The sequence below is a fragment of the Procambarus clarkii genome, chromosome 51 (genome assembly GCF_040958095.1).
Source record: "Procambarus clarkii isolate CNS0578487 chromosome 51, FALCON_Pclarkii_2.0, whole genome shotgun sequence".
In the NCBI taxonomy this organism is placed as follows: Eukaryota; Metazoa; Arthropoda; class Malacostraca; order Decapoda; family Cambaridae; genus Procambarus; species Procambarus clarkii.
Window position 1 is genome coordinate 2,425,520 of NC_091200.1, and position 15,000 is coordinate 2,440,519.

The 15,000-nt window shown below is 43.8% G+C and overlaps 1 protein-coding gene across 1 annotated transcript in view; it reads left to right on the plus strand.

Moving 5' to 3' along the window:
* The first annotated feature begins 3,138 nt into the window (after nt 1–3,138).
* The window catches only part of LOC123774568 (zwei Ig domain protein zig-8), a 47,028-nt gene continuing 35,166 nt past the window's right edge, over nt 3,139–15,000 (plus strand). The window contains exons 1-2 of the mRNA XM_045768932.2: nt 3,139–3,209; nt 11,059–11,532. Coding sequence (XP_045624888.2) covers nt 11,457–11,532 — 76 coding nt within the window. The 5' untranslated portion in view covers nt 3,139–3,209; nt 11,059–11,456. The remainder of the gene's footprint in view (nt 3,210–11,058; nt 11,533–15,000) is intronic.

The following is a 15,000-nucleotide window of genomic DNA, read 5'->3' on the forward strand; positions in this document are numbered from 1 at the left end:
CAAGTTAATGGCCCAACCACTTAGGCTGGACGGAAGATAGACGATCTCGCTTCATGTAGGTCGGTGTTCAATCCCTGATCGTCCAAGTAGTTGGTCAACATTCCTTCCCTCCCCCCCCCGTCCCATCCCAAATCCTTATCCTGGCCCCTTCCCAGTGCTATATAGTCGTAGTGACTTGGCGCTTTCCCCTGATAATGCCCTCCCTTCCCTGCCAAATTAACGATACTGTTACTATCTCTAAAATTATCCTAATCTTGCTTTCTCTCAGGTTAATCATTTTGTGGTTATCAGTGAAACAAAAAAGTATATATAGCATTATGTCGATTTTTCTGAGAATTGTACCGATGTGTTGGGAAGGATTTCAGTTGGTAAGGAGTTCAGACTCTGCAACAGTGCAATTATATTTGCAATTTTTGCACCTAATATAACTCCCCTCGAGTTCATCTGTGATGAATCATATCTTGAGTTATCTTGAGATGATTTCGGGGCTTTTTAGTGTCCCCGCGGCCCGGTCCTCGATCAGGCATAGCAATACTATCGTCACCAAGTTTTTGTTTACACAGCTGGGTACATAAACAGACGACTGTTGACTCCGGTTAGCAGGTTGAGAACTTTCCCTTCCAATAGCTCTTGATAAGCCTTACCTTTTCCTAGAATACGACCAGCCAATTGTTTGACAACCAGGTTCCTAATTACTGCTGGGTGAACAGAGGCATACAGTTAATGATTTTCGCCTAGTCAATCCTCCTCGAGTGTGCTACCACTGCACCACGGGGCCTGCCGTCTTAAGCTGACCTGCTTGGCACCTTAAGCTCACCTGCTTGGCACCTTAAGCTGACTTGCTTGGCACCTTAAGCTGACCTGCTTGGTACCTTAAGCTGACCTGCTTGGCACCTTAAGCTGACCTGCTTGGCACATCAAGAAGGCATCGCGATAAAGCGCCATCTTCAGTACCATCTTGTAGTGGTGTTGCTATTATTAAGACAGAAAGCGTTACGCCAGAAAGACTATATAATACTCGGAAGGATATGAGGACAAGGTTCTGGGATAGGACGGAGGGAAGGAATGGTGCCCAACCACTTGAACCGTCGAAGACTGCAAGAAACGAGGCCGTCGCTCTACCGACCAGTTCAAGAGGTTAGACAAGAGGGTCCTTGGAAAGTGAAGCAGAAGGACACCAAGTCTTACTCCTGTACGACTTGTCCATCTTACTTTCTGCATAACTTCAATTAATCTATTTGAATTTGTTTAGCATTTTGTCTGTTGTTGTTGTTAAAGATTCGCTACCTGGAACAAAGTTCTAAGTAGCACGGGCTATGGTGAGCCCGTAGTGCCTGCACGCATTTTGTCATTTGTCGAAGCTGCCGGAGAAAACATCGCCATCCCAAGTAATTCTCCAGTTCTGTTTTCTCTCTTCGGCCCGTAAGCGTCGCCTGTGGCAGATCCTCTGGCAGATCCTCTGGCAGATCATCACCTCTGGCTGCTTCATCCTGATGAATACATGATTTCCCTAACGTGCCTTTGTCACCCCGGTAATCTACGAGTAACCCACCTGAAATACACTGTGTATCTCCCGAGGTTGTGAGAGCGCTGAGGGCGGCAATGGAAGACTTCCACTTCGGCTCTCCATACATTGTCTTAGTGGTGGAGGTGACGACTGGTCTTATGTTTTGGGTCCAGTGGTCGAGGTGTACGTGGCATAAATGTAATTGAAACAGTTAATGTGTAGTATTTGTGTAGCTGTGTTAATGTGTAGTATTAGTGTAGCTGTGTTAATGTGTAGTATTAGTGTAGCTAGTGTTAATGTGTAGTATTAGTGTAGCTGTGTTAATGTGTAGTATTAGTGTAGCTGTGTTAATGTGTAGTATTAGTGTAGCTAGTGTTAATGTGTAGTATTAGTGTAGCTGTGTTAATGTGTAGTATTTGTGTAGCTGTGTTAATGTGTAGTATTAGTGTAGCTAGTGTTAATGTGTAGTATTAGTGTAGCTAGTGTTAATGTGTAGTATTAGTGTAGCTGTGTTAATGTGTAGTATTAGTGTAGCTGTGTTAATATGTAGTATTAGTGTAGCTAGTGTTAATGTGTAGTATTAGTGTAGCTAGTGTTAATGTGTAGTATTAGTGTAGCTTGTGTTAATGAATAGTATTAGTGAAGCTTGTGTTAATGTGTAGTATTCGTGCAGTCATGTTAATGCTAGCATTAGTGTAGCTTGTGTTAATGTGAAGTATGTATATGTATAAACAGACAAGATTAATTACAGAAAACACGAGATTCCATTACCCGTAAGTATCCATTAAGGACAATAAAACGAAAATTTCGAACGTTTTTCGTGTTTCAACACATCAAAGAATACAGACAGAGAAGATTTAACAATTGATGAAGATTAAGCCACCTAAAAGGTGGCACGGGCATGAATAACCCGTGTGTGTGTGTGTGGGTGAGGAAGGGTGCTGACGCTGTGCATAGGGCTACCAATTATTATTCTACCAACTATGTATTTAACGTTTAATTAATTGAAATAAAATTCTTCACAAAAGTCGTAAATACATATGGGGGCTTGACAGCATTCTCCGATGCATACAAGATAGTCAACCAGCAACCAAAAATGTCGAAAAATGTCGTATAGGCGATGTTCTAGGCAGTGTCCTGTTATACGACCCAAACACAACAATTTTTAGGGCAGTGTCCTGTTATACAACCCAAACACAACAATGTTTAGGGCAGTGTCCTGTTATACAACCCAAACACAACAATGTTTTGGGCAGTGTCCTGTTATACAACCCAAACACAACAATGTTTAGGGCAGTGTCCTATTATACAACCCAAACACAACAATGTTTAGGGCAGTGTCCTGTTATACAACCCAAACACAACAATGTTTAGGGCAGTGTCCTATTATACAACCCAAACACAACAATGTTTAGGGCAGTGTCCTATTATACAACCCAAACACAACAATGTTTACAATGTTTAGGACACTGTCTTCTGTCACACACACACACAACCTAAACACAGTGATGTTTAACGTCAAACACAACGTTGCGTCAAAGTAAAAAAAAAAAAAAAATCAACAAAGAACTTTGTAGTTAAGTTGTATGTTTGCTACGAGGTTGTCTGGGTCGAGGGTAGGGGCAGCCCTCAGTCTGCTGTGAGCAGTGCTGTGGAGAGGACGTGCCGGCGGTGTCTCCTGCCACGGGCAGCCTTTGGAACTGTAACGACTTTGCAGCCTTTGCAACTGTAACAACTTTAGAGACGCCAAAGACCGTTTTCGTAGAGATAAAAATCGAGAAACTATATTTATCAATTAAATTAGTTTTTCTTGTTGTTGTTGTCGAGGCATTGATAAATACTTTATTCTGTATTGGCAGTCATAGAAAGCTGATGGTATGTGGATAATTTATGAAGTATTCGGTGCCGCTCTGATGGGGGTTGTGTCCGTCAGGTACGTGAGGGGGGTTGTGTCCATCAGGTACGTGAGGGGGTTGTGAACAGCAGGTACGTGAGGGGGTTGTGAACAGCAGGTACGTGAGTGGGGTTGTGTCCATCAGGTACGTGAGGGGGGTTGTGTCCATCAGGTACGTGAGGGGGGTTGTGCCCATCAGGTACGTGAGGGGGTTGTGAACAGCAGGTACGTGAGTGGGGTTGTACCCATCAGGTACGTGAGGGGGGTTGTGCCCATCAGGTACGTGAGGGGGGTTGTGTCCATCAGGTACGTGAGGGGGGTTGTGCCCATCAGGTACGTGAGGGGGTTGTGAACAGCAGGTACGTGAGTGGGGTTGTACCCATCAGGTACGTGAGGGGGGTTGTGCCCATCAGGTACGTGAGGGGGTTGTGATCAGCAGGTACGTGAGTGGGGTTGTACCCATCAGATACGTGAGGGGGTTGTGAACAGCAGGTACGTGAGGGGGGTTGTACCCATCAGGTACGTGAGGGGGTTGTACCCATCAGGTACGTGAGGGGGTTGTACCCATCAGATACGTGAGGGAGTTGTACCCATCAGGTACGTGAGGGAGTTGTACCCATCAGATACGTGACGGGGTTGTACATATCAGGTACGTGAGGGAGTCGTGCCCATCAGGTACGTGAGGGGGTTGTACCCATCAGGTACGTGAGGGGGTTGTACCCATCAGGTACGTGAGGGGGGTTGTATCCATCAGGTACGTGAGGGGTTGTACCCATCAGATACGTGACGGGGTTGTACCTATCAGGTACGTGAGGGAGTCGTGCCCATCAGGTACGTGAGGGGGGGGGGGGGTTGTACCCATCAAGCAGACATGTCAAAACAGAAGCTTCTCATATTTGTTGTTTCCCTAAGAACAAGTTGGCAATATTCTTTATCTTAAAGTTAGCGCCATAGCCACCGGCCGCGCCAGAACGTGATGTTGCAAACGTTATTGTGGAGAATGGACACCAAGTTTTATCATGTTAACCACACTTAGGAAGCTACACACACACACACATACACACACACACACACACACACACACACACACACACACACACACACACACACACACACACACACACATACACGAACACATGCACGCTCACACACACACACACACACACACACACACACATACACGAACACATGCACGCTCACACACACACACACACACACACACACACATACACGAACACATGCACGCTCACACACACACACACACACACATACACACACATACACACACGAAGACATACACGCACACAAACCCCATCCCCTACACCCACACTCCACCCCCATCTTTCCCGAAACATACACACACACACAGTGGGGCCTGTGACTTACTGAACAGCGCTCGGGACTCATAATCTTGGGGACCGGGGTTCGATCCCCTGCAATGGCAGAAACAAAATGGACAGAGTTACTTTCACCCTGATGTCCCTGTTACCTAGCAGTAAATAGGTACCTGTATTTAAAAATGACCTCGAATCTTGGAGGGTCGGCGTTCGATCCCCACTGGTGCAAGTGGTTAGACACCGTTCCTTCACTAGTTCCTCATACTCCAGCTCCAATCCCGTCACCTGAACTTCACCAAGTACTAGAGACATTTTGGCTTAGTGCTTCCTACTGATAATCACCTTGTCTTACACAACACGGCGTTTAATAGGTTTTTCAGCCATAACTGCCCGTGGCAAGTAACTCCCCAAGACTATAATCTGTCTTTTGGAGAGAATCCTTGAGTTTGCCAGGCGGTTCTCGCCCCTAATAACTTGTACATATGCCAGCACTTTAAAGAGTGCTATACCACTTTAAAGATGCGGACACACACAACCCTGCAGGATGCCCCGTCATGCAACATGCAATGGTCAGTCCTTCACTTTAAGACCGTCCTCGGGGGCACAGATCAATAGCCCGAGGACAAAACTCAGAAATATCAGCGAACACTAAGCGAGAATTTTGCGGTTCACCTCAACCCACATCAGAATATCTCTGGTAGATGAAGCTAGTGTTGCTGGGCAGAACAATTCTTGCCGAGCCACACTGAAGTTCTTGAATTACCTACCACGCTTGAAGGTGTCTTGACAACACTTATTAAGTTGCTGGCACTTATAAAAGTTGCAGCAACACTGGTAGTAGTAGTAGATGGGAGACATCTCCCGTCACGTAGGGTGCAGTCGCATCTCCACAGATCTCCAGTATCAGCTCTTGATACTGGTAATGGCTCAAAAGGGCCACCACTCACCGGCTATTCATACCCGTGTGCCACCTTTTGGGTGGCTTAATCTTCATCAATCAATCAATCTGGTAGTAGTAGAAGTAATAGTACGAGATGGTTACATATGGGAAATCACTCTCTCAACAATCTCGACCAATGCTTGTTACAATGCGATTGAAGACTCCAGGTGCAACATATCTAGCTAACAACAGTGAGAGAGTAGGCACATGTCTGAGGTCGGATCCCGTCTGATCTAAACGAACCAGACCGATAAATCGGACGGGCTCAAACGAGCTCAATAGTCTAACAGTTATAAACGACCTCCCGGCGCTCTGAGCCCACGAATCTCCCGGCGCTCTGAGCCCACGCCAGCCACACCAACACGTTTTCTGATAGCGTATTTTATTAGTAGCTTTTAGAAGATCTTGGCAAAACAATAGAAACCCGTTGGTTGGTTTTTTTCCAGACGTTGTCAAGTCAAAACAGTCTCCGTGGTGTAGTGGTAAGACACTCGCCTGGCGTTCCGCGAGCGCTATGTCATGGGTTCGTATCCTGGCCGGGGAGGATTTACTGGGCGCAATTCCTTAACTGTAGCCTCTGTTTAACGCAACAGTAAAATGTGTATTTGGATGAAAAAACGATTCTTCGCGGCAGGGGATCGTATTCCAGGGACCTGCCCGAAACGCTACGCGTACTAGTGGCTGTACAAGAATGTAACATCTCTTGTATATATCTCAAAAAAAAAGAAAAAAAAATAATACCGTTAGCTGGTTTTCGCAAGCTAAGCCTGTTAATAGAAAACAATTTGGTTGACTGGTTGCACCAAAGCGTCCACAATAACGGCAAGGCGTTGGCTGGTTCCCAGTACTTGCCAAGTAACGGTAATCCGTCACTGGTTCTCCAAACATCTTGCTCCTACTAACAGGAAGCCGTTGGTTGATTTTTCCCAGCTCGCTGGCCGAGGTCTTCCAGACGTCGTGGAGAATCAGAAAATCGTTAGGAGACGAAATTGAGAGTGACAGCGTTGAATCCTGCTTCTCCTGTACCACATCTTAGACACATCATTCGTGCCATCAGCCAGCAGGCACAGGATCGTTGATCACGCATACACGTAACTCTCTGATCATGCTGAGCTCTCACGGATATGAGGGCTGTCTGTCGTGTCAATCATTCTTTGACAGTAATAATTCCAATATTATTCTATTGATTTTAATAAAGTACTTACGATTACAAAATAATCAGTCAATTGGGGGTAAAAAAATGTATTAGCTAATAATAATATTAATTATTATTAATCATAGTAACTATCTGTTAATTGATAGTTAATAATATAACTATTATTAAATGTTACAGATAATATACAAAATAATGAGGTAATTATATATATATAAATAAATATATATATATATATATATATATATATATATATATATATATATATATATATATATATATATATATATATTATTAAATATGACCGAAAAAGAAAGATTAATAATTCTAACACGAATTTTCTCAATCTTTCGTACATTTCTTTTCACTGTTGGAGGTAAATCAAAAATCAATTCTCCAAAATTCATTTTTATTTCTAGTCTGACGCGACACGAGCGCGTTTCGTAAAACTTATTACATTTTCAAAGACTTTAGTTCACAAATACACAACTGAATAGAACTTACGCATCTCCGATTTTATATCTACACTGCATCTAGAAAGCTGCCCTTTCTAGATGTATCAGTCATGGAAAAGGGCGGAGGTTTCCACACTGCAGTCTACACTAAGGAAACGAACATAGGAATGTGCCTAAATGCCAACAGCGACTGCCCAGACAGATACAAGAGGAGTGTTGTTAACGCATATGTCGACCGTGCTCTCAGCCACAGCTCAGAATGGAAGCAAGTCGACGAAGAACTCTGTAGGGTAAGGCAGGTCCTAGTCAATAACGGCTTCTCCAATGGTTTCGTCGAAGACATCATAAGAAGGAAAGTGAAAAGCCATGCAACCTCTGAAGAGACAACTAACACAACACCTATACCCCCTATTAGACTATTTTACAGATACTTCTTTTCCACAGCTCATAAAACGGAGGAAAGGGTCCTGAAAGATATTGTTAATAGAAACGTTATCCCTACAGACAAAAATCAGAGGATACAACTGACGATTTACTATAAAACCAGAAAAACGGCCAGCCTACTCATGAGAAACTCTCCAGACACAAAACAGAACGCTTTAAAAGAGACTAACGTCGTCTATGCCTTCAAATGCCCTCTTGGGGACTGTAAGCTCCAAAAAACCCAGTATATAGGCAAGACAACAACATCTCTTTCTAGGCGTTTAACGATGCATAAGCAACAGGGCTCCATTAAGGAACATATAATCTCTTCCCACAACCAAACCATCGCCAGAGAAATCCTAGTAAACAACACAGAAATCATCGATAGATACAGCGATAGCAGGCGGCTTGACGTTTGCGAGGCACTACACATCAAGAAGTCAACACCAGCAATCAACAGCCAATTATTGCACAACTATATTCTACCCACCTCAAGACTCCGCTCCAATATAGAAGCATCAAGAAATATGGACCAATAGGCTTTCTACAAACACTTCTATTCAATACCCATTGTTTCGTGTTCTGTCTTGTGTTGATGAAATTAATACCCTATTAATGCCACCTCTTGTTCTGTCTTGTGTTGATGAAATTAATACCCTATTAATGCCACCTCTTGTTCTGTCTTGTGTTAATGCCACATCACCCCTTCCACCTCACTCAAATGTAGATATAAAATCGGAGATGCGTAAGTTCTATTCAGTTGTGTATTTGTGAACTAAAGTCTTTGAAAATGTAATAAGTTTTACGAAACGCGCTCGTGTCGCGTCAGACTAGAAATAAAAATGAATTTTGGAGAATTGATTTTTGATTTACCTCAACAGTGAAAAGAAATGTACGAAAGATTGAGAAAATTCGTGTTAGAATTATTAATCTTACTTTTTCGGTCATATTTAATAATATATGTCTACAGGAAAGACTGCTACCAAAATATACTAATATATATATATATATATATATATATATATATATATATATATATATATATATATATATATATATATATATATATATATATATATGTGTGTGTGTGTAAGTGCCTCAATATGTGAATGTTGGGTGATTAAATTTAATTTAACTCGCTCGATTTATTCATTAATCACATCACTAGCTCAGTAATCTGATGATAATGAAATATGCTGAAGGTGAAAATATATTTCAGTTGAACACAGCAAATCCGCTTTCAAGGTCGGTTAATACAATTATATAAAATACTCATGGTTCGATTAATAAAATATATCTACCTTCTAATTCGGATAAAAAACAGATAAAGCCATATCCCTCTTTGACTAATGCATGAAACTATCTCACAGTTAACACAATAAACCCACATTCATGCTCGGTTTATATAATAAACCCATTTTCCTGAAATGGGTTTATTTAAATGGGTTTAAACTGAAAACTCACGTTCATTTTGGATGATAAACACCCCGAACGATTTTATTTTTATGTGCAAAGAATTGTCTTCATGACAAGAATTGTGCAAATTTGAATAAGCTTAGCGTAGACTCCTCGAGGATTGTCTCCTCCTACGTCTTAGGCGTAGACTCCAAGCGTTTACCGTCTACCTTTCTATTTGCGAAAGTAAACTTTCAAATATTCTTTCGGCAGCTTTGTTTAGTTAGCTTAAATCAATGACCTCAGTGTTCTTGAAGTTCCAGGTTTCAAGAATTATTCGTTATAAATTGTGTCGATTCCCATTACTATTTTGTACGTAGTGATCATATCTCCAACTTTCCTTTTGATGTGGGCCTCTTGGGACAAGTTCAGTGTGATATCAACCCCCAGATCTTTCTCTCTATTTGACTCTTGCAGGATATAACCTCCCAGATGGTACCTTGTGTTCAACCTTCTGCTCCCTTCGTCTGATTTCATTACTTTACACTTTCCTGAGTTGAATTTTAGCAGCCATTTTCTAGACTATTCCTCCAGCTTTTCCAGGTCATCCTGTAGTCTCTGTTTATCTTCATATCTTCATTTGTCTTGATTCTTCTCATAATTTTTGCATCATCAGCAAACATTGAGAGGAATGAGTCTGTATCCTCCGGAAGATCGTTTACATATATTAGAAACAGGATGGGTCCAAGTACTGAGCCCTGTGGGACTCCGCTGGTGACATCTCTCCACTCTGATGTCTCCCCCCCCCCCTCACAGTTACTCGCTGCTTCCTGTTGCTTAAATACTCCCTTCTGGATCCACTGGAGCACCTTCCCTTATACTCCTGCCTGTTGCTCCAACTTTTTTTAACATCCTTTTATGGGGCACTGTATCAAAGGCTTTCTGGCAGTCCAAGAAAATGAAGTCTGGCCACCCTTTTAATTTCTTGCCCTGTGTGTTTGTGTGTGTGAGTGTAAACCACAGAAGGGATTCAGCTTACCACTCTTACCGTCTGTGAGGGGAGGGGGGGGGGGAGGAAGGACTTTGGAATGGGACACTTTTCTCTGGTCATTCTCACAGCTCTGTGAAAAGCGGATTCCCTTAGAGTTTTCCTTATTCGGGTTTTTATCAACGTAATTGGGTACTGACAAAGAGTGAGAGAGAGAGAGAGAGAGAGAGAGAGAGAGAGAGAGAGAGAGAGAGAGAGAGAGAGAGAGAGAGAGAGAGAGAGAGAGAGAGAGAGAGAGGCAGGCATAAGCTAGCAGGAACCACCTAACAACAACCCATTAGTATTTATCTAACAGTTGCACATCAGCGTTGTTTAATGCTGATGTGCTGACTTCACTGGCGATTTATTTGGCACTCTGAATGTTGACAGTGAAACACGAGCTATGTATCAACTGACGTATATAAGTTAGGCATCACATCACCAACTCTGGACGAGAGATGAACGTGAAAGATTTAAAACTCGGGGTACATTGCCAAATTTAATACCCAGCCTCATTTGACATGTGGTGCTCACCTCTACTGAGATATCCTCGTTAGTATTGACCTCTACTGAGATATTCTCGTTAGTATTGACCTCTACTGAGATATTCTCGTTAGTATTGACCTCTACTGAGATATTCTCGTTAGTATTGACCTCTACTGAGATATTCTCGTTAGTATTGACCTCTACTGAGATATTCTCGTTAGTATTGACCTCTACTGAGATATTCTCGTTAGTATTGACCTCTACTGAGATATTCTCGTTAGTATTGACCTCTACTGAGATATTCTCGTTAGTATTGACCTCTACTGAGATATCCTCGTTAGTATTGACCTCTACTGAGATATCTCATTAGTGTTCACCTCTACTAAGATATTCTCATTTGGTTAATGCTTTTTTTCTTTTCAATTTGAAATTCACATTCAGATACGTGATATTGTGTTGGTTATGTAAGAAAATGTTAGTGACTGAAGGTCACGGAATATTGACTAGACTGGTTATCGCCTAACAAAAGAACATGAATCCGGAGAGACTCATCTGTGTGAAGAACCTCGTGTTTGAACAGTGGATAAAGCAATCTGCATAGAGTGACTCCTCTGCCGGTGTACGCGGCTGTCACCATGAAAAAACAAGTATAGTGACGATCGTTGATGAGGGGTGTGAGAGAGAGAGAGAGAGAGAGAGAGAGAGAGAGAGAGAGAGAGAGAGAGAGAGAGAGAGAGAGAGAGAGAGAGAGAGAGAGAGAGAGAGGGACAATCTATCACATCTGGAAGACCAGCGATATTCACCCTTGACAAGAGAGCCAGTGTTATCAGAAGACGCTGATGATGAAGATGGTCTGGAGTAGTGTCCTCCTGCCCACCTTCCTCACCCTCACCTGCTGCCTTGCTGCCTTCTGTGGTAAGTTCCTCTTAGTCTAGTTCCCCTAATAAGTTAGGGGGGAACTCCCCTTAGTAAGTTCCCCTAATCTCTAGAGAGATTAGGGGAGCTGCCTCGTATGGGCCAATAGGCCTTCTGCATTTACCTTTGTTCTTATGTTCTTATGCTCTAGTCCTCTTCACAGCATGACTCTAACCCATTGCCATTTATTGTAGATTTCAGCTTAATGCGTTTCAGTGAGGGACGTATATGACGACGACGAAGGAGACGCAGACGTCAAAAGCCTCTGCTCTGTCCTCTACCTGGACGTGATGTTTACAAATCCCCAACACAAGCACCAGATAACAAATGACCATCGATCGCAAAAATGTTATCAACACAACAAACGCCGTACCATTCTGAAGGAGAAACATGACCTAGAACACCTCTTCGGACATCTAAACAGCCAAATATTGTTCCACGAGGAAGCCAACGATCCCCCAGACACCAGGACCCGGATTCACGAAGCCATTACGCAAGCACTTACGAACGTATACATCTTTCCTCAATCTTTGACTCCTTTGGTTACATTTATTAAACAGTTTACAAGCATGAAAACTTCCCATTCAATTGTTGTTATTGTTATAAACAACCTCCTGGTGCTTCGGAGCTCATTAACTGTTTAATAATTGTAAACAAAGCCGGCAAAGCTTGAGAAAAGATGGACAGGTTCGTAAGTGCTTGCGTAACTGCTTCGTGAATCTGACCCCAAACTACCGCCGATCTGGAGTAGTGGATTAGACCAAGGGAGTCGGTCGGCCAAGCGGACAGCACACTGGACTTGGGATCCTGTGGTCCATGGTTCGATCCCGTGCGCCGGCGAGAAACAATGGGCAGAGTTTCTTTCACCCTATGCCCCTGTTACCTAGCAGTAAAATAGGTACCTGGGTGTTAGTCAGCTGTCACGGGCTGCTTCCTGGGGGTGGAGGTCTGGTCGAGGACCGGGCCGCGGGGACACTAAAGCCACGAAATCATCTCAAGATAACCTCAAGAAGATATCGTGCGCACAGGTCACGCGTCGCCTCTCACAGTATGGCCCTACCCATACAACGCATCCAACTACGTTGACCAGACCACACACTAAAAGTTGAAGGGACGACGACGTTTCAGTCCGTCCTGGACCATTCTCAAGTCGATTGTCTGGAGAATGGTCCAGGACGGACTGAAACGTCGTCGTCTCTTCAACTTTTAGTGTGTGGTCTGGTCAACATACTTCAGCCACGTTATTGTGACTCATCGCCTGCACATCCAACTACAGCGACGCCTCCTCCGAGACCACCGACCTCAAGACGGCACAGTACAGGACCAGCTACAGCGACAAGCCGACACTGACAAGACCAGGCTAATCCTCCTCGCCCCAAGCCCGCCAGCCCTGAAGCCATCCTTTGTACAAGATGTACAGTGCAGCCTTTCATCCACGCACGCACACTCGCACACACACGCGCGCACACCACACACACATACACATACACACACACTAGGAAGCACCAGGAAGTGATGTGGTGGAGGCTGACTCCATACAAAGTTTCAAGTGTAGATATGATAGAGCCCAAAGGGCTCAGGAATCTGTCCATCACTTGATTGACAGTTGAGAGGCGGGACCAAAGAGCCAGAGTACAGCCCCCGCACCCACAACTAGGTGAGTACAACTAGGTGAGTACACACAAGTAATAAAGTACACAAGGTGAGTACACACACAGGTCCTCGCGGACGACTGGACAACGCTTGACAGTAGTAGTTCAAAGGGGCCAAGTTTGATGCCCAGCCAAGGCAGAAACAAATCGGCAATTTTCTCCACCTGATGCCTCTGTTCACCTATCAGTAACTAGGTTTCTGCGAGTTAAACATGCTACGGGCTGCTTCCTGGGAATGTGTGTGTGTGTGTGTCAGAGAATTATATTTAGATTATATGAAAGAGGAAAACAGGTCGAGAGTCAGTACTTAAGACAACTGATGGTAGAAAGGCGGGGTCCAGGAGCTAAGAATTCACTCCTGCAAGCACAAATAGTAAACATACTATAACAGAATAAAGAAGGAAAACTTTAGCGATAAAAAGGTCCAACAAACTCAGGAACGCCATTGAAGACGAGTAAAAGCACACACACACACACACACACACACACACACACACACACACACACACACACACACACACACACACAAGCAGCGGCCCTCAAGACGCTCAGTCAAACACACTGTGACAGGAGACATGCCATTTGCTCCACCTCCCCCTTATCCTTCCCCTCATCCTTGCCCTTATCCTCCCCCCTTATCCTCCCCCCCTTATCCTCCCCCCTTATCCTTCCCCTTACCCTCCCCCTCCACTCGCCTTTCCCAAAACAAAAACGTTCATTTCTACTCACACACACACACACACACTAGAGAGAGAGAGAGAGAGAGAGAGAGAGAGAGAGAGAGAGAGAGAGAGAGAGAGAGAGAGAGAGAGAGAGAGAGAGAGAGAGAGAGAGAGAGAATTGAGTGGAAACAAACTGTCATCTTTTCCTTTCTCCTCATGCCACTGCATCACACATCTCCAGCAGTCACTCCCACAACCCACTCCAGGAGGCACAGTGTTGCAACAGACACGCTACTTCAACAGTCAACACTGAAGTAAAAGCAATTATTGATGATGAATTGTTTTCAAATGCCCTGATCCTCTTTATGTGAGTATTAGAGAAGCTCTTTGATTTCTCTCATGGAGAATTGAATCTAAATGTCAAGTTGCGAAGGTTAAAGTCTTTCTAATATTGATATCATGGAAGTTTTTGTTTACATTTTAAATACATACAAACAGTGGTTTGAGTAGAATGGAAAGTGATAAAGTAAATATTCCTTGACAGTAATTAGGTTCATGAAAAGTTTAATAAATTCTGTGTTTAATGAGTAGTATTGTTTATTTGTTTAAATTTTTCTTCTTCATTTAATTTAAGGCAGCAGTCATTTTTTTCCTCTAACCTGCACACACACACACACACACACACACACACACACACACACAAACACACACACACACACACTCTCGCTTCTTCTGTTGCTGCTACACCTGGTGCCTCTCTCTGTTGCTGCTACACCTGGTGCCTCTCTCTGTTGCTGCTACACCTGGTGCTTCTCTCTGTTGCTGCTACACCTGGTGCTGCTCTCTGTTGCTGCTACACCTGGTACTTCTCTCTGTTGCTGCTACACCTGGTGCTGCTCTCTGTTGCTGCTACACCTGGTGCCTCTCTCTGTTGCTTCTACACCTGGTGCTTCTCTCTGTTGCTGCTACACCTGGTGCCTCTCTCTGTTGCTGCTACACCTGGTGCCTCTCTCTGTTGCTGCTACACCTGGTGCTGCTCTCTGTTGCTGCTACACCTGGTGCTGCTCTCTGTTGCTGCTACACCTGGTGCTGCTCTCTGTTGCTGCTACACCTGGTGCCTCTCTCTGTTGCTGCTACACCTGGTGCCTCTCTCT